General features: G+C 42.4%; 2 protein-coding genes across 5 annotated transcripts; one reads left to right on the top strand and one right to left on the bottom strand.

Annotated features, from left to right (window-relative positions):
- Nucleotides 1-1,240: 1,240 nt before the first annotated feature.
- On the bottom strand, nt 1,241-21,438 carry LOC123763599 (serine/threonine-protein phosphatase 6 regulatory ankyrin repeat subunit C). 4 transcript variants are annotated; one of them, XM_069304582.1, is made up of 10 exons: nt 21,260-21,431; nt 14,461-14,707; nt 13,673-13,985; nt 11,606-11,918; nt 10,985-11,400; nt 9,810-10,124; nt 8,952-9,245; nt 8,299-8,477; nt 6,560-6,809; nt 1,241-5,685 (listed from the first exon to the last, which is right to left on the bottom strand). In XM_069304582.1, the coding sequence occupies exons 3-10, from the start codon at nt 13,700-13,702 to the stop codon at nt 3,982-3,984; spliced, it is 3,501 nt and encodes a 1,166-aa protein (XP_069160683.1). In that variant the 5' UTR covers nt 13,703-13,985; nt 14,461-14,707; nt 21,260-21,431; the 3' UTR covers nt 1,241-3,981. The 4 variants fall into 4 exon arrangements, with proteins under 4 accessions (XP_069160683.1, XP_069160682.1, XP_045606768.1 ...); XM_069304581.1 differs by having other exon boundaries at nt 14,461-17,379; XM_045750812.2 differs by lacking the exon at nt 14,461-14,707 and having other exon boundaries at nt 21,260-21,438.
- Nucleotides 1,713-3,163, top strand: LOC138352207 (platelet binding protein GspB-like). Its single transcript, XM_069304486.1, has 3 exons — nt 1,713-1,739; nt 1,979-2,474; nt 2,649-3,163. Exons 1-3 carry the CDS (start codon nt 1,713-1,715, stop codon nt 3,161-3,163), a joined length of 1,038 nt encoding a protein of 345 aa, XP_069160587.1.
- Nucleotides 21,439-22,025: the final 587 nt, after the last annotated feature.

Genomic DNA, 22,025 nt, shown 5'->3' on the forward strand with positions numbered 1-22,025 from the left:
AGACGGCTGAGTGGACAGCGCTCGTGGCTCGTAATCCTATGAACCGGGAATCAATCCCTGGCAATAGCGGAAACAAATGAGCAGAGTTTATTTCACTCTGATGCCCCTGTTTACCTAGCAGTAAACAGGTACCTGGGAGTTAGACAGCTACGGGCTGCTTCCTGGGTGTGTAATTACCTAAGTGTAGTTACAGGACACAGGATACAACTCACAACATGAAACGGACAGAGAGAAAGATCTAGGAATTGATATAATACCAAACCTGTCTCCTGAAGCTCATATAAAAAGAAAAACATTGGCGACGTATGCGAGGCTGGCTAACATCAGAACTGCCTTCAGGAACCTGTGTAAGGAATCATTCAGAACCTTGTATCCCACATATGTAAGACCAATCCTGGAGTATGCGGCCCCAGCATGGAGCCCGTACCTTGTCAAGCACAAGATGAAGGTGGAAAAGGTTCAGAGGTATGCCACTAGGCTAGTCCCAGAACTAAGAGGCATGAGTTACGAGGACAGGCTGCGTGAAATGTGTCAGAGTAGTTAACAGATGGAATGCATTATTCAGTGATGTGGCTGACTCCATACACAGTTTCAAATGTAGATATGATAGAGCCCAGTAGGCTCGGGAACCTGTACACCTGTTGATTAACAGTTGAGAGGCGGGATCAAAGAACCAGATCTCAACTCCTGCAAGCACAACTAGGCGAATACAACAGTTGCCTAACTTTTGGCTGCCTGTTTTCTTGCTATAGGTAAACATAGGCATCAGGTGAAAGAAAACGTGCCCAAGCGTTTCTGTCTTGTCCTGGGGGCTGAACCCGAAGACTAAGCCACTGTGCAACAGGACCCCCGTGAATGATCTGTACAGTTCCCAGTGTAAATATCTCCATGATAATAATACACTGTACATTACTGGTAGAATTTAATGTAAAAAAAAAATATAATTTTAATTATTGTATCAATATCTATGTCACATGTGGTATCTAAAAATGACATTTCATTTTGTGTCAAGTATTCCTCTTATCTAAAATCTAAGTACAGTATTTTAAATAATAAAGTATCTAAAACAAGCACACTGCTTCACTAATATAAATACACAAATTTTAACAATAACTTACATTGAGAAAAATACATCTGTCCCTGAGGATATTTACATAATATATATATATATATATATATATATATATATATATATATATATATATATATATATATATATATATATATATATATATATATATATATATATATATATAAACTACTATGCTGCCTTATTACCCTATAGTAACCTACCTTATATATATGGTCCCAGAGAAAAAAAATTGTGTATACAATTTTAATATTATAGAAACAATTGATATTGTAACACACACACACACACATAAATACTCCCTACAGCTTAAGCCAATTTAAAAGCTACACATATTTGGTTGTCTTTTTAATATAATAAACTGCTCACAAAATATCCACCCCTGCAGTCACATAAATATCTAAGCTCTTCGAACTCTAAGACGAAATCCTCATCGAACTCTTGTGTGATGTTGTTGAACCTCAACAATAAGGTTGAGTCACGATTAAAGTCTCTGAGAAATAGCCTAAGCTACCCTATCCCTTTGAGATGTATTTATTTCTTGTCTCAATAAACATACTTGAACTTGAAGTCTCTGAACATTGCACAAGTGAACCTGTTCACCTGTTCACAGACATCCTTGATGGCAATACTTCCTCCCACACTCAGCGTATGGGTCATGATGTTTCTACAAATAATTAACTACATTTGATTCCAAGCGTTGTTTACATCATCCCATTATTGCCAACTTGTCCCAACCCATTACAGGTAAATGACCATACATGAGTCTGACATAATACACCTGCTAGCATATGCCTTACATCAGATCCCTGTTAGTATATATATCAGTCTTATATCAGATCCCTGTTAGTATATCAGTCTTATATCAGATCCCTGTTAGTATATCAGTCTTATATCAGATCCCTGTTAGTATATCAGTCTTATATCAGATCCCTCTTAGTATATCAGTCTTATATCAGATCCGTTAGTATATCAGTCTTATATCAGATCCCTGTTAGTATATCAGTCTTATATCAGATCCCTGTTAGTATATCAGTCTTATATCAGATCCCTGTTAGTATATCAGTCTTATATCAGATCCCTGTTAGTATATCAGTCTTATATCAGATCCCTGTTAGTATATCAGTCTTATATCAGATCCCTGCTAGTAAATCAGTCTTATATCAGATCCCTGTTAGTATATCAGTCTTATATCAGATCCCTGTTAGTATATCAGTCTTATATCAGATCCCTGTTAGTATATCAGTCTTATATCAGATCCCTGCTAGTATATCAGTCTTATATCTGCAGATCCCTGTTAGTATATCAGTCTTATATCAGATCCCTGCTAGTATATCAGTCTTATATCAGATCCCTATTAGTATATCAGTCATGTCAGATCCCTGTTAGTATATCAGTCTTATATCAGATCCCTGTTAGTATATCAGTCTTACATCAGATCCCTGCTAGTATATCAGTCTTACATCAGATCCCTGCTAGTATATCAGTCTTATATCAGATCCCTGTTAGTATATCAGTCTTATATCAGATCCCTGCTAGTATATCAGTCTTATATCAGATCCCTGTGAGTATATCAATCATATCAGATACCTGTTAGTATATCAGTCATATCAGATCTCTGTTAGTATATCAGTCTCATATCAGATCCCTGCTAGTATATCAGTCTTATATCAGATCCCTGCTAGTATATTAGTCTTATATCAGATCCCTGCTAGTATATCAGTCTCATATCAGATCCCTGCTAGTATATCAGTCTCATATCAGATCCCTGCTAGTATATTAGTCTTATATCAGATCCCTGCTAGTATATCAGTCTCATATCAGATCCCTGCTAGTATATCAGTCTTACATCAGATCCCTGCTAGTATATTAGTCTTATATCAGATCCCTGCTAGTATATCAGTCTTATATCAGATCCCTGCTAGTATATCAGTCTTACATCAGATCCCTGCTAGTATATCAGTCTTATATCAGATCCCTGCTAGTATATCAGTCTTACATCAGATCCCTGCTAGTATATCAGTCTTACATCAGATCCCTGTGAGTATATCAATCATATCAGATACCTGTTAGTATATCAGTCATATCAGATCCCTGCTAGTATATCAGTCTTACATCAGATCCCTGCTAGTATATCAGATCCCTGCTAGTATATCAGTCTTATATCAGATCCCTGCTAGTATATAACGTACAGTAAGATATCTAAAATAATTTCAGTTGTCGGGGACAGGAAGCCTGCACTTAGGCTTATCGAGGCCCCCCTCTAGGCCTACTGACATTTCCCCAGGATGGATCCCACAGCAGTTTACTAATTCCCGGGTTCCTATTTTATTGCTAGGTGAACAGATGCATCAGGTGAAAGGAAACGTGCCCGACCGCATCTGTCTTGCCCAGGGGTTGAACCCGGGTCCCTGAGTTCATGGTGCTGTTGTTGGTGGGAGACATTACCCTAAATATTTACAAATATACGCTCATGTCAATCTCAAGTCTGCCATTATAAATATGAATATAAAAAGGAGTTTGTTGAAGATCATAGAGATATTTTCTCCCAAATTCGTGCAGTTTTACTCAAGAGTAAAACTGATTTGAGATTCTTTCTGGTTTCGTCTGAGATATATTGTGATAGCAGCTGCCAGCATGTGTTGTCGGGTGTGATGGCAATGCTTTCCACGACACCAACACGAAAACCACCAATCTGCCATTTTGTTATCTCACGGGTCTCATTAATCCACCACTGTAATACCATCTTGTACATTCTCTCATCTTTCGTTGGTGTCTACTTAACCATGATAATACAATCTTAAGACATTCTGTCATCTCTCACAGGTGACATTAAACCATCACTATAATGAAATCTTAATAACAGCAAGACTATATTTATGACATGGCGGCTAGCTGGTATGTCTGGACATTGCATATTTATTTAAATGTTTAACAATTTCAGGAGCTCCAACCCCCAGTTTGGGTCTCTCAAACTTTCCTCCAAAGTAAGCAAACACTTTATGCGGAACGAGTTGCTCAGAGTTTGTTGATGGATCTGTGCAATCTTCACACATCCTGCGGAAGATGGAACACATTCTTTCCACAAGCTTGTCTTCAGTCCATATGTCTCTATGTTTTCTCTTTTTCTCAAGTTCCATGAAGAAGCAGTTCTTAAGGGCAAACCCACAGGGAGCAGGTATATTCCAGTACCTTGAGTCCCACCACCTGAACCTTCTCTTGAGGTGTTTGGTCATCCATGGCTCGGGTTTCATGCAGGAGAGTAATGTCTTACAAGACAGGAAGGTGCGGCGTTCATGAATATCCAGTTGCCTTAATATCGACGCTTCTATTCCAGCGAAGGAGAACCTCCACTCTCCACCCCCGATGCTGGTCAGGTAAACTTGATCCTGGTCGTGTGGGATGAGAAATGGCCTATCTACCCCCTTAGGCCACCTGACTTTCATTACAGGGACCAGGTCAACGCCAACAAGCAGCAATGGGTACTGTTGCCCTTGCCAGGCCAGCGCCAGGCCTGCCCCTACCTTGGTCCGCGTTACACCGGGCGGGACGAAGCTGAGACGATGGTCCACGACCTCGTGATGTTCCACAGCACTTTGTACTGCTTCGAAAAACATGTTTTTCCAATTGGATTTCTTAAGTAGATGTTTTATTTCTTTATTCTTAGTTTTAATTCTGACACTGAGACTATGACCTTTCTTAAGAGGATTTTTACCAACTAACCTTACCACTTTAACTTCCAACGCTGGTAGGTCCTTAATGACATAATTTACATCATATTCATCAGGACCATAGAGCCGAGTGCCATCTGCAGAACTACCCAGAAGCTCAAGTTCCCCTTGGAGTAGCGGGTTCATATCGGAAACTCTTTCCATGATAACCTGCAACTCCTTCATAACAGCTGATCGCACCTCCGCCGCCTCTCCTTCCATGAAGTTGACTTCCTTGTTATTGTTCAAAATATCAGTCATGTTCAGCGACTGAAAGTGGTGCTTGACAGCTTCAGAGCAACTGTTCACTCGCCACGGGTCTTCGTCCACTGCCGCATTCTCACAAACTTTCTGGTATAGTTGTAAATATTTAATGAAATTATTTCTCACCTCCGTATGTGTATTCCCTGCTTTACAAGTATATCCATGGAAGTGATGGGATAAATATTCAAAGGTCTGGTCATGACCAAACAAAGCAGCCAAGTGGGTTGGGGAACGATTATAATTATCAGGACATACGTGGCTCGGGTCGATAATACTCAAGAAAAATGCAAGGAGTGATGTGTGGCCAAAGGCAGCAGCCTGGTGGAGTGGGGTAGTGCCCGTGAGAGGCTCCACCACAATGTTCACATCCACCCCACCTATTGTCACCAGCAGGAAGGTCAGCTGCACCAGGCCCATCTGAGACGCCAGCAGTAGAGTTGGTGATACTTGACGCGCAGCCACGCTCACTCTCTCCTGCTGCCCAGTGTGGTGTGACCTGCAGTAAGCTTTATACAACTTCGTCTGCAAGTGAATAACACTTGAAATGGCATCCTTATCCTCCCTGTCCTTCACTTTCTCCCGGTGGTGGGTCAGAATCCTCCTCTCTTGGTCGTATATTTCCTGCACAATGAAATTATCGTTGTTTTTAATGTAGAAAAATAACAAATACAAAGCAATCATTGATATAAAACAATTCAACAATAAAAAAACATGTTAAAGAACATCATCTTCATTTAAATCCAAAGATTATGCTTAAAATAAAAATCATGAAAATATGATCAAGGATAGGCTAGTATTTTACTACAATCTTAAGACATTCTTATATTTCTAAATGTTAATACATGAATTCACGTTTATAATACTTTTTAACAAGCTGCATGGTAATTTAGATACGTATCTTCTTAGTGAGCACGCAGTAACTATCCAAAGCCATGTGTATTGGCACATGACGAGACCCATGAAGGTGTTTAACCTAAGCCATGTGTGATGGATGACACATTGTGACACATAGGTGTGTGACAATGTCTAAAGCCTCCATACGAGTCATCTACCCCTTCCAGCAGAGTGGCAAGAACGAGCAGGTCTCCTCCAGACATAAATAATTACACCCCGCTGGACAACCAACACACTCCTAACTGTTGACGCCTCGCATATGCACCATGGCCACACGTGTAGAATTTACCTACCACTTCAGATTCTTAACCCATTCTAAATTTCCAGTTATCCGTCTCCCATCCTTACAAGACGTTTAGGCTAAAAGTTCTAAAGATCCTCCCAAGTGATATTGATCACTAGAACTTAGATCGACTGTCCTGCCTCGCACTAGGCTGCATGTCTTCGTCTGTTGCACTGATTCTTTTGTCTGAACATTTATAGAAAATTCACTACTTTCACTTATTGCTCCCTTCAACATGATTATATTATATGTTTAATCGCTTCACAGCCAAGTCGTCTAGGCAGTTGTTCCACACGCCAGAACGCCAAAGATACCAACCTTCTCTAGCTTCTGCTTCTTATCCTCGGGCAGGAGGTCTCTGGGCAAGATGGCACCAGGGGCACTAGGGATGTACAGACTGCCTGAGGTCTTGGCCAGATGAGTCGCCAAGTGCCAGTGGGAGGCACGGAGGGCGGCATTGATGGCTGTGAGCCCTGAAGCCTGGTGTACCGTGAAGGGCATGGCACCGGCCTGCTCCAGGAACACTGTCGTTAACCTGCAGTCTGCCTCAGCCGCCGCCACCATCAACCTGAAGCAGATGACAACACTTCGTGAAAATTATTGCAAAGCTTTTTGTTTGATGTAAAATGTTTGAAAACAATAATGAAACTCAATTAAAACATCGCTATCTAGTACACCTCTAAATTAACGCCAATATGACATCACGATGTCACACTGAACATCAAGTAGGCCTACGTGATGGTCACTGCACACTGAACATCAATTAAGTAGGCTTCAGGACCATACTTAACATGAAGAAGACCTACGTGATGTTCATATCACATATACAACAGAAACTGCAATATATTATAAACGAACTTATCATAAGTTTCCTTTTGGGATACAATTTCTTTTTGTACTTGGCAGTCACAAAATTGATACACAAAACGCTGCTTCAAACTATTTTCAATCACCCATTATATATATATATTCAGCCCATCCTCCTGTTTTGGTAGTATTTATAGTAACGATGAGGACCATAGTATACTATAAATTACATAGTAATTTCGTTATACCGACGTATAACGAAATTAGAAAGTAGAAATCGGCATTATTGAGTTGGACAAACCGGAAAACTATTTTCTACTTATGTTGCAAAGATAAACTAACCTAACCTAACCTCCCTAGGCCTAATACACGCTATCTGGGGCCTAATATAGTACATATGTGTGCTATACTAGGCCTAGGAATATTTAAATTTGTTTTTAGCTTCATTTTTCCGACTCTATAAAGTGTTCTATCTAAAATATTCTATCTAATTGCTTAAAATGGCAATCTTTGTACTATGGTGCACATAGTTACGAAATCTATTAACCTAAACAGGAGAATGAGTTGATATATTGCAGTTGGGAAATGTGTTAAGAAAGGCGCACAGGAAATCAGGGAGATTTCCTGTGCACCTAGGTGAGTACTAGGCTAGATTGGCCCTCATCCATACATGTGTGTGCAAGGATCTTCTAAGAAGCCACAAGGCATGCTACAGAAAACAAAGATGTTAAGGACTTGTGCTGTAGTTACCAGATCAGCTAGCTAAATACCTTACACAATCTCGATCATTCTTATACAATATTATTTTGTACATAATTATGAAAGTTTTACCTTATACAGTTTAACTATTGACGACGACAATAGTGATCAATTAGATCAGCTTGACTCTGATCTCTTGGGGCCGTGCGGGCTACAAAGACAAAGAGCCTCATAGCTCAGGCAATCACCAAGGAAGGCTGATTGATTGATGGAAATTAGGCCACCCAAGAGATGGCACGGACATGAATAGCCCGTAAAGGAAAGCTGGCACCAGGCCAGGCTGCGACAGGAGTGCTGCCGATATCGTACACGTCAAACTGCCGATATCGTACACGTAAAACTGCCGATATCGTGCACGTAAAACTGCCGATATCGTACACGTAGAACTACCGATATCGTACACAGGTCATCACCACGTAGAAAGCTACTGAGGCAGTTATGGAAAACAAAAAAACTAGGCAACTTGAATAGTAAACACCCATGATAATTACTGAGGAGATGGCGGGACTTGAGTGTGCTGGTGTTGAGATGGGGGATGGAGGGAGGGCCATGCCGCCAGCCAGGGTCGAGGGCCCTTTACCACCCCCAACAGCCTGGTGATACCTTCATACAGACCATGGGCCTGGCCGCGCACCCGACCTGCTTCCTCCTCGAGCACATGCTCCATAGCCTGAAGCAAACCGTTGTCTGACTTGACGTTTATGGCGAAAACTATTTTGGTCGAGTTGGTTCTCAAACATACATCCATATCTAAATATATATATACATACATCATACACACCTACATCATGCAGGCGATGAGTCACAATAACGTGGCTAAAATATGTTGACCAGACCACACACTAGAAGGTGAAGGGACGACGACGTTTCGGTCCGTCCTGGACCATTCTCAAGTCGATTATGAATGGTCCAGGACGGACCGAAACGTCGTCGTCCCTTCACCTTCTAAGTGTGTGGTCTGGTCAACCTACATCATGTATATCATACATACAGGTATAAAGACTTGCATATGTAGGCATTTGTATACATACATAAATACACACATATCTTAAAAAATGCTGTATTGCCCCCCTTCGTCACTCCACCCATTACAAGTATATGACAGGTGAACTGACCCCCTCGTAACTAAGACAGGTTAACTGACCCTCGTAACCAGCATCTTGACGTAGGTGGTGACATCTGGTGAGAGCCACGCCAGCTGGAGGAGATTGAGCCCACACACCACAGGAGTGAGAGGAGCTCCTGCGGCCACCAGCAGGCTCAGGATCCTGGGCCTGTTGCTGGTGACCGCCAGGACCAGGGCGTGTGTAGGGTACTCCGCCGTGGCCTCCAGAGGAGCCCCCTGCAGCAGGAGTTGGCAAGCCTCCTGCACATCGTCACCGTGACAGATGAGCTCCAGCAAGCGGCCGTACAGATGGCGCTCCTCGACCTCACCTGACTGATGCATAAAAATATATTAGTATTATAGGTGCTGGAACAGCTCGTCACTAACTCTACACGAATCTGTCGTTAAGCAAAGTGGGACATGACTTCTCATAATGTTTAGGGTCGAAGAACATGTTTATATAAGAATATCTGCGTGATGAGTGAGAGAATATCTGTGTGATGAAAGAGAGGGTATCTAGTGTGATGAGAAAGAGTATCTCTGTGATGAGAAAGAGTATCTCTGTGATGAGAAAGAGTATCTCTGTGATGAGAGAGTATCTGTATCATGAGAGAGCATCTATGTGATCAGAGAGTATCCATGTGGTGAGAGAGTGTATCTATGTGATGAGAGAAAGTATCTACATGATAAGGAAGGAAAATCTACTTGATGAGAGTATCTATGATTTTATGTGATAAGATTACCTATACGTGATGAGAGAGAGTATCTGTGGCGAGATTTTATGCAATGAGAGACATATATGTGTTGAGAAAGAATGTCACATGCTAACAGTATCTACAAGGAGATAGATCATAACATTGATAATATCTACAAGATAGGGTAAGAGCCCCCCGATACCTTAGAGCTATGTAGAGCATCTTGGATGAGATCTGCCAGCTGTGAGAAGCCTCCCAGCCGCGCCAGATCTGCCGGAGTGTGGCCGCTGTAGGTGAGCGCTCCAGGGTACACTAAGCAGCGGTCCTCCAAGAGGACCCTGACGGTGGTCTCGTCGCCACGGTGGGCCGCGACGTGCAGAGCTGTGTAGCCGCGATGGTCCTGGTAGTGGCCGTCGCGGATGTTGGGGATCCTGTCCTTCAGCTTCCAGAACTTGCCCTCTTGTGCCCACCGGAGCACAGCTTTCTCGTTGTCCTCATATATGGCGCGACTGTCCTCCTGCAGAGTACACGCCAGGGAGTTAATATGTCACCATGCACCAAGGATAGGAAATGTAGATGTTTATCTCTCAGAATGTTTGGTAATATGTTTATTGTTTGTGATGTGTTTATATGTATGTATTAACACGATGTACTGAACGGGGTGAGGATAGCTTGAGCTACCTCATCCCTTTGTGTGTATTTTACCTCAATAAACTTATTTCAATTTCAATTTCAATGCACCAAGGATTGGGGCGGAGGGGGGCCCCAATCCTCCTGTTTTGATAGTACTGTACATGTAATAATAACCATGGGGGGGGGGGGTTCCATCGTACATATATTGACGTAATGGACAACAAGAGTGTAGAAGTGTGATACTGTTGAATTTGGACAAACTGGAAAAGTTTTTTGTTATTGTTACTAATAAAACCTAACCTAACCATCCTACGCCTAATACACTCTCTGAGGATTAATGTTAAATATATATTTGCTATACTAGGCCTAGGAATATTTGTTTGGTTTTTAATTGTTTCCGGACTATAAAGTGAATAATACTTGTAGGTAATTTAAATAAGTGAATATATCGATAACTGAGTCACTACACACAGAAGTCACAATAACGTGATGCATGAAATGAACAAATCCACAAGGGCCGTGACGAGGGTTCGAACCTACGTCCGAGAGGATCCCAGACGCTGCCTTAATCGACTGAGCTACGACATGGTCAAAAGAATTGCAACCAGAAGTTCTACTGAACTTACTTGGATCTTGCAGCCTCTCCGAGACACAAACCAGGGTTTTACACAATTCCGTAGGTTCGAACCTTCGTCACGGCCCTTGTGGATTTGTTCATTTAACTGAGTCAGTGTTATCATATACCTTGAACATTCCGGTCGCAGGAGCCAAGGAGGCATCGAAGACCACTTTGGGCAGCTTGCTGAAGAACCAGTGGGCGTCGCTGCGTCCCCATACGTCGGCCACGGTGGCCGGGGTGCGGCCCTTGGCGTCCCTGGCCGTGGGGTCGAGATTGTGGGCCAGGAGGGCCTGAGCGGCCTCGACACACCCACCAAGACCCGCCACGTGCAGCGCCGTCCACCCCGCCGCCGTCTGCGCCTCGCGCTCGCAACCCCAGCTGATGAGGATGGAGATGACTTCGACTTGGTTTTTGCGCGCGGCTTTGTGTAGCGGGGTGTACAGGTTGTGGGTCTTGGCTTCAATGTTAGCGCCGGCCTCCAGAAGTGACCTCACGCATCTGGCTGCTCCCGTCCAGGCGGCCTTGTGCAGCGGCATCTGCTCTGAAAGAACACACACATACACAACATCAGTTTTATTATTGTTTCTTCTATTTCCTGAATCTTTTATGTGACTAACCTTTCCGCTACCGCCCACAGGATGGGTATGGGGACCATAATATTACAATGAAAAGAGGTGTTCAGGGAATATAAATGGGAACAATAAACAAATGAATACACGAGGTGAGTGTAATAGTGTGCCACTCACTGTATTCATCAGCAGTAGAGGCCTCTATGCTGGCACCGTGAAGGAGCAGCATCTTTAGCACCTCAACTTGGTTCATCTCAGCCGCCAGGTGCAAGGGCGTCCCTTCTCTCCTGCCACGGCCGTTCACGTCAACCCCAGCTTCCACCAGGACAGGGATTAGGTGGGCGTGTCCCTTGACCGTGGCCACAGCCACCAAAGTGCCGCTCTCATAGTCGGGGTCATCTTGTGGCATGACGACCCCAGGGTCACCACCAGCCTTCAGGGCCTTCTTGACGTCATCCAGTCGACCTCCCCTCACCGCTGCCACCAACTCCTGTCAATCCAACCTCTGTCAAACGTTGTCTTTACCAACCAACAGTTTTAAAAAATAATCTTAACTTTATATAAAATATCTTAACATTTTAACAAATATTTCTTTCTCTCTTTCATGCGTCTGGTTTCAGTGTCCGGATCTGGCTTACCCACGTACACACGCATATACATATCCATCTAGTTACACATCTACACATAAGGGACATATCCACGTTACACATACGGGGCATATCCACCCTACACATACGGGACATATGTTCAACTTGTTACCATCTTCGCGTATTTTTCCATCTTGTTATTTTCCTTAGACACAGATGAAGGAAGGCTTGGAGGGAAGAAAGCAGAGACACGTCGAGGAACAGAGCATGAGGATGGAAGGATGTAACACAGCACTGTCGCAAGTCACGTGCTGTGCCTCAAATGACCTGGCCACGAGGGAGAGTCCAGCATTTTGATGTATGCGGAGAGTGAACAGTGGATAGGGAAGGTAGTGGATAGGCAGAGATATCGACTGCAGGAAATTATAAGAGGAGATAAAAAAGCTACATTCAAATTCATAAAAATCCTCAGGAACAATGGGGGAGGGGACCTTTCGCAAGTAGCCGGCTTCCTGTCCCAGTGGAAGCCACTAGAGATAGTGGTCCTTAGGTAAGTTCAGGTAAATCATCTCTTTCAAGCGACAATAATGGCACTTCTTTGAACTGTGGGAGATCGCCTCTTTCCAAATTAATATCCCTCCCTTCCCACCGAAGAAGAAGGGTAACCGCCAAGCCATGTTTCGTCTTGAAGCAAAGTACAACGTCTCAAGCCAGACAGATGTTCCCTCAATCACAGCACAGAGCACAGGATACACAGGAGAATTATAGGAATGGGGGATACAGGATACAGGGGAATTGACAGGGTAAACAAGGATGGATTATTTAACACGGGTGGTACACGAACAAGGGGACACAGGTGGAAGCCGAGTACCCAAATGAGCCACAGAGACATTAGAAAGAACTTTTTCAGTGTCAGAGTAGTTAACGGATGGAATGCATTAGGCAGTGATGTGGTGGAGGCTGACTCCATACACAGTTTCAAATGTAGATATGATAGAACCCAATAGGCTCAGGAACCTGTACACCAGTTGATTGACAGTTGAGAGGCGGGACCAAAGAGCCAGAGCTCAACCCTCGCAAGCACAACTAGGTGAGTACACAGATATCCTATCCATGTCCTGTGTAACTATCCTCACCGCTCACAGAATTGATGTTCGGAGCGGACAATAAATGAACTAAAATGAAGGGGGTATATAGAAATAGCCTAAGCTACTCTATCCCTTTGAGATGTATTTTTACTTGTCTCAATAAACATACTTGAACTTGAATGAACTAAACTAAATGAATACACATTACTGTCTGTAGTTCTGATTGACGGAATCAGAGTTTCTGCCTTATTATTTATATTAATGTTTCGCGGCCAAATATCAAATTTTGTATATTTCTGATTACGTGAATAGAGTATTTATATGGTTTGGGCATTTTATGTTAGGTTAATTCTGATATCACTTTTAGTTAATAAAATACCTAACTGAACTAACAGGGCCTGGTCGTTGCGCAAGCACTTCCGCTCGCACTCACATCCCGGGTAGATGACGTCACAAACAACTCTGCTGATCAGTGCAGCCGCCGATAAAATATGCTAACAGTGTAGGATGTTTAATAGTAATGAAGCAAGAATGTGAAGCATGAACCACACAGTGGTTCTTCTACCCACCTGTGTGGCCCCAGAGAGGCCCAGAAGCATGGCCCTGCCCGTTGGAAGTAGCCTTTTGTCCAGGGGTTGTCTAGGGCTTGGCCAGGAGGTTGTCTACGGGGGGGGGGGGGGGGGGGGGTTGGCTTGTTGTGGGGGAGGGGGGGTTGACAAGGGGGAGGGGGTTAGGAGGCCTTGACAGGAGGACGGAGTGTGAGTGGTAGTTAAAGTTAAGTGAGGGGGTGGGGGGGGGAATGTGAGTCAGGAGCTGTTAGTTGGTGAACGTCAGTAAGTGTTCCCCTCGACGCTCCCGGTAGCAGATCATCCGGTTTGCTCACTGAAAGAAATAATAACAGATAAATAGATGCGGTGGAAAATGGTACATAATATATAGTTATATAAAATTGTAATCATGTAACAAGCACTGCAGCTGGTTGTCCAATCCGTCTTCTCCAGCGTTTATAACGTCACTAAACGGATGTACTAAATTGCCCGAACCTAACCTAACCTAGGACCCACGAATAATAGAACACGGGGACATCACATCACATCAATTTTACATTCCACTATGAATTTTAATACATCAGTTCTTGTCCTTAAGGGATTTATACGTCAAAATATGATGTACTATTCAAGAGGACTTGACCCGGGCTCAGTTTTGCCATTTCGACTCACTCATGAAATTTCTATAAAGATTTATTTTGACCTATGGCTGTTTTTTTATTCTCCAAGGTTACGTATTAATTATTAGCTGGTAATTATATCTTGGCAATAACATATAATCGTAAAAAAATGCAGCTAGGCGTATTTACCTGAATTTACCTGAGAACCACCAACACTAGTGGCCTCGACGAGGACAGGAATCCGGCGGCTTGTCCAAGTTCCCCCCATTTGCCTTAATGATCTTTTCCAGCTGTACTTTAAATGTTAACAGAGTTTTAGCATGTGCGGCTTCGGCGGGTAGGCGGTTCCATGAGTTTATACCCCTAAGCTTGAGAAAGCATCTTCTGTTCTATCTCACGAAGCCTCATGCATCGGGGACACATGATGCGGATGGCACTTGTAGTAAATGTTTGCACAATGATAGAAAACCATCATGAATTATTATTATCATCCAAAAATAATAGAACCTAAAGCTATTATGAAGATTGTGTACAGAAATAGAATGTTGTACCCACCAAACATTCACATTTTGTACTATTGGAATACTTATATACGCGCATAAATAATAGGAATACATTATAAACCTAACCTGTCCTTTACCAGAGCAAGCAAGCCTATAGTTCTAACATTCGCGATCGTAGGCCTAATTTGCCTTTATATTGTAGTTATTTGTTGATATCACCTTGCTTCAAGGTACCTTTTCATCTTACCTGATATGCTAGATTAAGGACTTGGCCGAAACGCTATGCGTGTTAGTGGCTTTGCAAGAATATACAAATACCAATCTTATGTAATGTCACCAACCCATTGTACCGTCTTGTGAATATATTATTATTATTATTATTATTATTATTATTATTATTATTATTATTATTTAATACAAATGAGTGCACTCTGCTAGGCCTAGGGAAAGTTTGTTTTGTTTGTTTCCTTTACAAGCATCTTAGTTCAAAAAGTGCATCTTACATGAGTGTAAAACAGTACTTTGTACTTTTACCCATAGTAACTATAGATACTACAGTTTTTGGATGACTGGATATAGATAATAGTAGGCCTAACTGTGGTAAATTGTTGTGCAATGTAATTAATTATAATTCAAATTTTTATATGTAATATAGTAATTAAAATCTTTATATATAAAGATTTGTACATATATAATGAGCCAAGACTACAATATAAAAGTAAACTATACACTGACGCAAGATAACTTATCGGAGAAAATGTTGGGGGCCCCCAGTAACACGGGCTTCCGGTAGCCAGACAATGGCCGCCACTAGTAAGAACTGATGGAGAAGTGTTCCAGACTGGTGAAGCCTACTGTGTGTTGGCTGTGGTGTTCCAGACAAGGGTGGAGCCTACTGTGTGTTCTGGAGTTGGAGTTGATACAAACTCCAAAAACCTTGGAGTTGGTATCAACAGTGACATTGTAAACTATCTACACCGTAGGTTAAAAGAAAGACAAATTACTGAAAACACTTACTGGTAAGAATATTGGTATCAATATCAAATATGCTAGATTATTCTATATGATGTTTGTTAGATCTCTAGTTGATTATAATTCTTTGCACCTAATTAACTTCCCCGTCTCTGTGTTGGACAAACTTGAAGTAGTACAAAACGAAGCCATGAGGATAATTCGTGGTGCCCCAAGATGCTCAAGAATCATCAACATGAGGGAAGAACTGAAGCTTCCAACCATACTAGAAAGAATCATGCAAGTCAACACTACCTTTTGCCTTAAAGTTATGAGAGACCCTACATCTCCTGCATTGATCAAATACAAATTACTTAGTGCTGTTAACACCCTATTGACTGGTGCTGACATGCCAACTTACTCTTTTTATGATAAATGGCTGAGTAAAAATTCCTACAATCTCTTCAAACTCAACATGCCTTTTAAATGCAATCTACCTGTCTCCGATATTCCTCTTTATCTGTACCCCAACATTCAAGTATCATACACACCTGTCACCAAGAAAGATAATGAAAATCTTGCTCTTCTCAAAGCTGTCACACTTGAAACAATTGCCTCCGCCATCGAACATAAAGATCTCACGAGCACTGTGTCTACACACACGGCTCTGTCCAATCTTCTACTGGACGGACTGCAGCCGCATATGTAGGTTCTATAGAAATAACATTTGCACAAAGACTGTCAGTGTCAGATTAAACAACTGGCTGACCTCCACACAAGCAGAACTAGCAGCACTACAATTAGCTACCAGTACATTAAAAAACATTGGAGGAATAATATTTTGTGATCAAAGTCTGCTCTTCAAGCAATTGAAAACTTCTCCTGGAAGATCGACAGCAAGAACCTCATACTAGCAATTATAAATTACCTAATTGATGCACAGAGTAAAGAGTTTCGAATCTCCTCTGTATGGATACCATCACACATAAACATAACCCATCATAAGGAGACAGACATTGCAGTCCAATTAGCGTGTAACAAAGATGAAGTTGAATTAGATCTAGGTATCCCCATCTCTGCTGTCAAAACTATATTGTTCCAAACACTCGGGTCTGATAGGAGAGAAATTACTGACTCCCAACGACCTGAAAGCACCAGTATAAAAAGCTATGATTTGTTCAGATCTGAAACCTATATCTATGGGCAGCACAAAACATCCACCAGACTGTGTGACACAGTGGTTGCCAGGATCAGGTTAGCTTACCGTTACCTGTGGCAGGTGGCTACAGGTGACGGATCTCCCAATCCTGAGCACTCCAGGTGCAAACTCTGTGAGCAGGAACTGCGGCATGATCTCCCACACTACATCACCGAATGCCCAGATATTAGACCTTTCAGACCAGTTGGCATGAGGTACTTGGAGCTTTGCAATTACTTTATTCACTCTCGTGTTCTTGAAGATATCCTCATATTGCACCCAAAATTTGCCAGTTCAGGCTACGGAACACACGCCCCTGTATGACTAGCCATCCTGTGAGATGGGGACTTTCAATATCACTGCTGCCTTTTTCACTCTTGTGTTCATGATATCCTCATAATGCACCCAGAGTCTGCCACTGCAAAACCCAAATGTCGAGTACACAATGTGTCAACTCTGTGAAAAAGAAAACATGCACTCACTTGAACATTATATTGTAGAATGTCCCACATTGTCTGACTTTCGCCCTCCTGGGCTGAGGTATGCTGAACTCTGTAACTTTTATATGAGTACTGGAACACTTGATGATATATTGGACTTGTACCCTAGATTAACTATGTAATGTAACTATATAACCTGAGCTTGTAAAAGCATCTTAATCACCTTCAGTGGTTAAGTTCTTAATTGCACACTAGTTTCTCTTGTCAGCTATCTCACTCTGTCAGAGTAAAAGAGACAAATATATGTGTACGTATGTATGTGTGTGTGTGTGTGTGTGTGTATGTATGTATGTATGTATGTATGTATGTATGTATGTATGTATGTATGTATGTATGTATGTATGTATGTATGTATGTATGTATGTGTGTGTGTAGGTATGTGTATAAAGCTGATCAGAATTACATTTCACCATTATAAATTCACATTAATGCAGTCATAAATCTGTGTATCTATGTATTTACGTATGTAGCTTAGCCTAACATTTTAAAAGCACTACGATCACCTTCTGTGGTTGTTCAATAAATCTCTGAACTGTATGTTCGACAAATCTTTCACCCTGTCCATGGAGGACAGAACAAAATGTATATATGCTAGTTAGCATTGTAAATGTGTGGCCACGTCTGCGGTAGAAAATAATAATAATAATAATAATAATAATAATAATAATAATAATAATAATAATAATAATAATAATAATAATAATAAAACTGCAAACTACTTATCGCATGTCTTTTGTATGACTAACCATCCTGTGTGATGGAGATATTTTAGCATCACGTAGCTAGCTTTTTGACACGCTATACTCCTCTTCATATAGTCTAGGGACGTAGCTGCACAAATGCAGATATACTTAAATGTGTTCACAAAAATACATTGTAACTTTGTCCTAGTGGCCAGTATGGCGACTAATTTGCCAGGTGAAAGTTTTAATAAACAGAGTGAGTCATAATGTTTGTAACGTCAACCTATATCCTGAAATGTCAAATTGGACTGAGGGCTGACCACCTCCCCCCTCCCCCAGGCGACCAGGTGGGTGTTCAGCTCAGAACGTTTGAGCCACGTCAGAAGTCTCTGGAACGGATGTTGTAGGTCATGGGATACCGGGGTCAGGTGATGGTGTGGGGGGGGGGGCGATGGTGGGGGTCTTGGTATAGAATTGGTGGTAGTGGGTACACAATAAACTACCGCTCACACTCACAGGATGAGTATGGGGTGCACAATAAACTATAGCTCACAGGATGAGTATGGGGTGCACAATAAACTACCGTTCACAGGACGAGTATGGGGTGCATAATAAACTACCGCTCACAGGACGAGTATGGGGTGCACAATAAACTACTGTTCACAGGACGAGTACGGGGTGCACAATAAACTACTGTTCACAGGACGAGTACGGGGTGCACAATAAACTACCGCTCACAGGACGAATATGGGTGCACAATAAGCTACCGCTCACAGGATGAGTATGGGGTGCACAATAAACTACTGCCCACAGGATGAGTATGAGGTGCACAATAAACTACCGCTCACAGGATGAGTATGGGGTGCACTATAAACTACCGCTCACAGGAGTATGGGGTGCACAATAAACTACCGCTCACAGGATGAGTATGGGGTGCACTATAAACTACCGCTCACAGGAGTATGGGGTGCACAATAAACTACCGCTCACAGGATGAGTATGGGGTGCACTATAAACTACCGCTCGCAGGAGTATGGGGTGCACAATAAACTACCGCTCACAGGAGTATGAGGTGCACAATAAACTACCACTTACAGGATGAGTATGGGGTGCACTATAAACTACCGCTCACAGGAGTATGGGGTGCACAATAAACTACTGCCCACAGGATGAGTATGGGGTGCACAATAAACTACCGCTCACAGGATGAGTATGAGGTGCACTATAAACTACCGCTCGCAGGAGTATGGGGTGCACAATAAACTACCGCTCACAGGAGTATGAGGTGCACAATAAACTACCGCTTACAGGATGAGTATGGGGTGCACAATAAACTACCGCTCACAGGACGAGTATGGGGTGCACTATAAACTACCGCTCACAGGAGTATGGGGTGCACAATAAACTACTGCCCACAGGATGAGTATGGGGTGCACAATAAACTACCGCTCACAGGATGAGTATGGGGTGCACTATAAACTACCGCTCGCAGGAGTATGGGGTGCACAATAAACTACCGCTCACAGGAGTATGAGGTGCACAATAAACTACCGCTTACAGGATGAGTATGGGGTGCACAATAAACTACCGCTCGCAGGAGTATGGGGTGCACAATAAACTACCGCTCACAGGAGTATGAGGTGCACAATAAACTACCGCTTACAGGATGAGTATGGGGTGCACTATAAACTACCGCTCGCAGGAGTATGGGGTGCACAATAAACTACCGCTCACAGGAGTATGAGGTGCACAATAAACTACCGCTCACAGGATGAGTATGGGGTGCACAATAAACTATAGCTCACAGGAGTATGGGGTGCACTATAAACTACCGCTCACAGGAGTATGGGGTGCACAATAAACTACTGCCCACAGGATGAGTATGGGGTGCCCATTAAAATACCGTTCACAGGATGAGTATGGGGTGCACAATAAAATACAGCTCACATGATGAGTATGGGGTGCACAATAAACTACAGCTCACATGATGAGTATGGGGTGCACAATAAACTACAGCTCACATGATGAATATGGGGTGCACAATAAAATACCGCTCACAGGATGAGTATGGGGTGCACAATAAACTATAGCTCACAGGAGTATGGGGTGCACTATAAACTACCGCTCACAGGAGTATGGGGTGCACAATAAACTACTGCCCACAGGATGAGTATGGGGTGCACATTAAAATACCGTTCACAGGATGAGTATGGGGTGCACAATAAAATACAGCTCACATGATGAGTATGGGGTGCACAATAAACTACAGCTCACATGATGAGTATGGGGTGCACAATAAACTACAGCTCACATGATGAATATGGGGTGCACAATAAAATACCGCTCACAGGATGAGTATGGGGTGCACAATAAACTACAGCTCACATGATGAGTATGGGGTGCACAATAAACTACAGCTCACATGATGAGTATGGGGTGCACAATAAACTACAGCTCACATGATGAGTATGGGGTGCACAATAAACTACAGCTCACATGATGAGTATGGGGTGCACAATAAACTACAGCTCACATGATGAGTATGGGGTGCACAATAAACTACAGCTCACATGATGAGTAAGGGGTGCACAATAAACTACCGCTCACATGATGAGTATGGGGTGCACAATAAACTACAGCTCACATGATGAGTATGGGGTGCACAATAAACTACAGCTCACATGATGAGTATGGGGTGCACAATAAACTACCGCTCACATGATGAGTATGGGGTGCACAATAAACTACACCTCTCATGATGAGTATGGGGTGCACAATAAACTACGCCTCACATGATGAGTATGGGGTGCACAATAAACTACAGCTCACATGATGAGTATGTGGTGCACGATAAACTCGGCTCACATGATGAGTATGGGGTGCACAATAAACTACCGCTCACATGATGACTTTATATATAGGGTGAAGAGTAAGTTAATGATTGACTTGGCCGCTCTGTAATATTATAGTCTCAAGAAGGTCACATTGTATGGTTGCTTGCCGTCATTTACACATACATACCTGAAGTGTTTCTTGGGAGCCCGCCAGTGTCTTAATGATTTCCTTAATACTCACAAACTGCTCACAATGACATTAAACTTCGTCGAGTCGCAGGATTTATCTACATAGAACGTGGGTGTATTTCAGACTCACCTCTCCGAGATGTTTACGTTTGTCCGGATATTCTCTTATTTTTGTTCTAGATATTGTACGTTTACCCGGATATGCTCTTATTTTTGTTCTAGATATTGTAAGAATTATTCACAGTTGTGAGTGTTGAACTATAGACTTGTTACCCAGCGACTGCCTGCTGGGAACTCCTTCACCAGACTGAACCTCTCAGGCTCAGTAGCCTCATAACGCCGGGGAATACGTTGATGCCTCTCCCCGTCCCTTTTCTTTTTTCTCTTTTTTCCCCATTCCTCTGTCGTGATAAGCATATCGTGTCTTTGTTTTGTGTGAAATGATGGCTGGGAGGGAAGGACGTCGCTTATAATTGTTGCAGCGTACGAGTTTGAATGACTGTAGCATGTAAATTATTCACGACATGGCATATTTGTGTGTGCGTGCGAGAGAGTGCCAAATTGTTGCATACGTTCAGTGTATAGTGTGAGGCTCACCCACATGGGTGATCCACTCCCATCATGTTACACGTAGCCTGCCTGTCTTTTTCTCTAAGGATGGGAATATTAATTTCGTTCATATATCAAGTGCTTTAATAACTGTTGCCAATACGCAGCATTTTAAGGCTTGAATATTTTCAATATCAAATGGCTATTTTCTGTTTTGTATCTAACCTTCGGTGTATATACTTTATTCCCTAATATTTATCGTAAAGTATTAGCGTAAATCTTCAGTATAGTCTATTATAATATACTCTAAGCGGATATACACGAGAAACAACATATACAGCCTCATC

This window comes from Procambarus clarkii, chromosome 52 (genome assembly GCF_040958095.1).
Source record: "Procambarus clarkii isolate CNS0578487 chromosome 52, FALCON_Pclarkii_2.0, whole genome shotgun sequence".
Taxonomy (NCBI): Eukaryota; Metazoa; Arthropoda; class Malacostraca; order Decapoda; family Cambaridae; genus Procambarus; species Procambarus clarkii.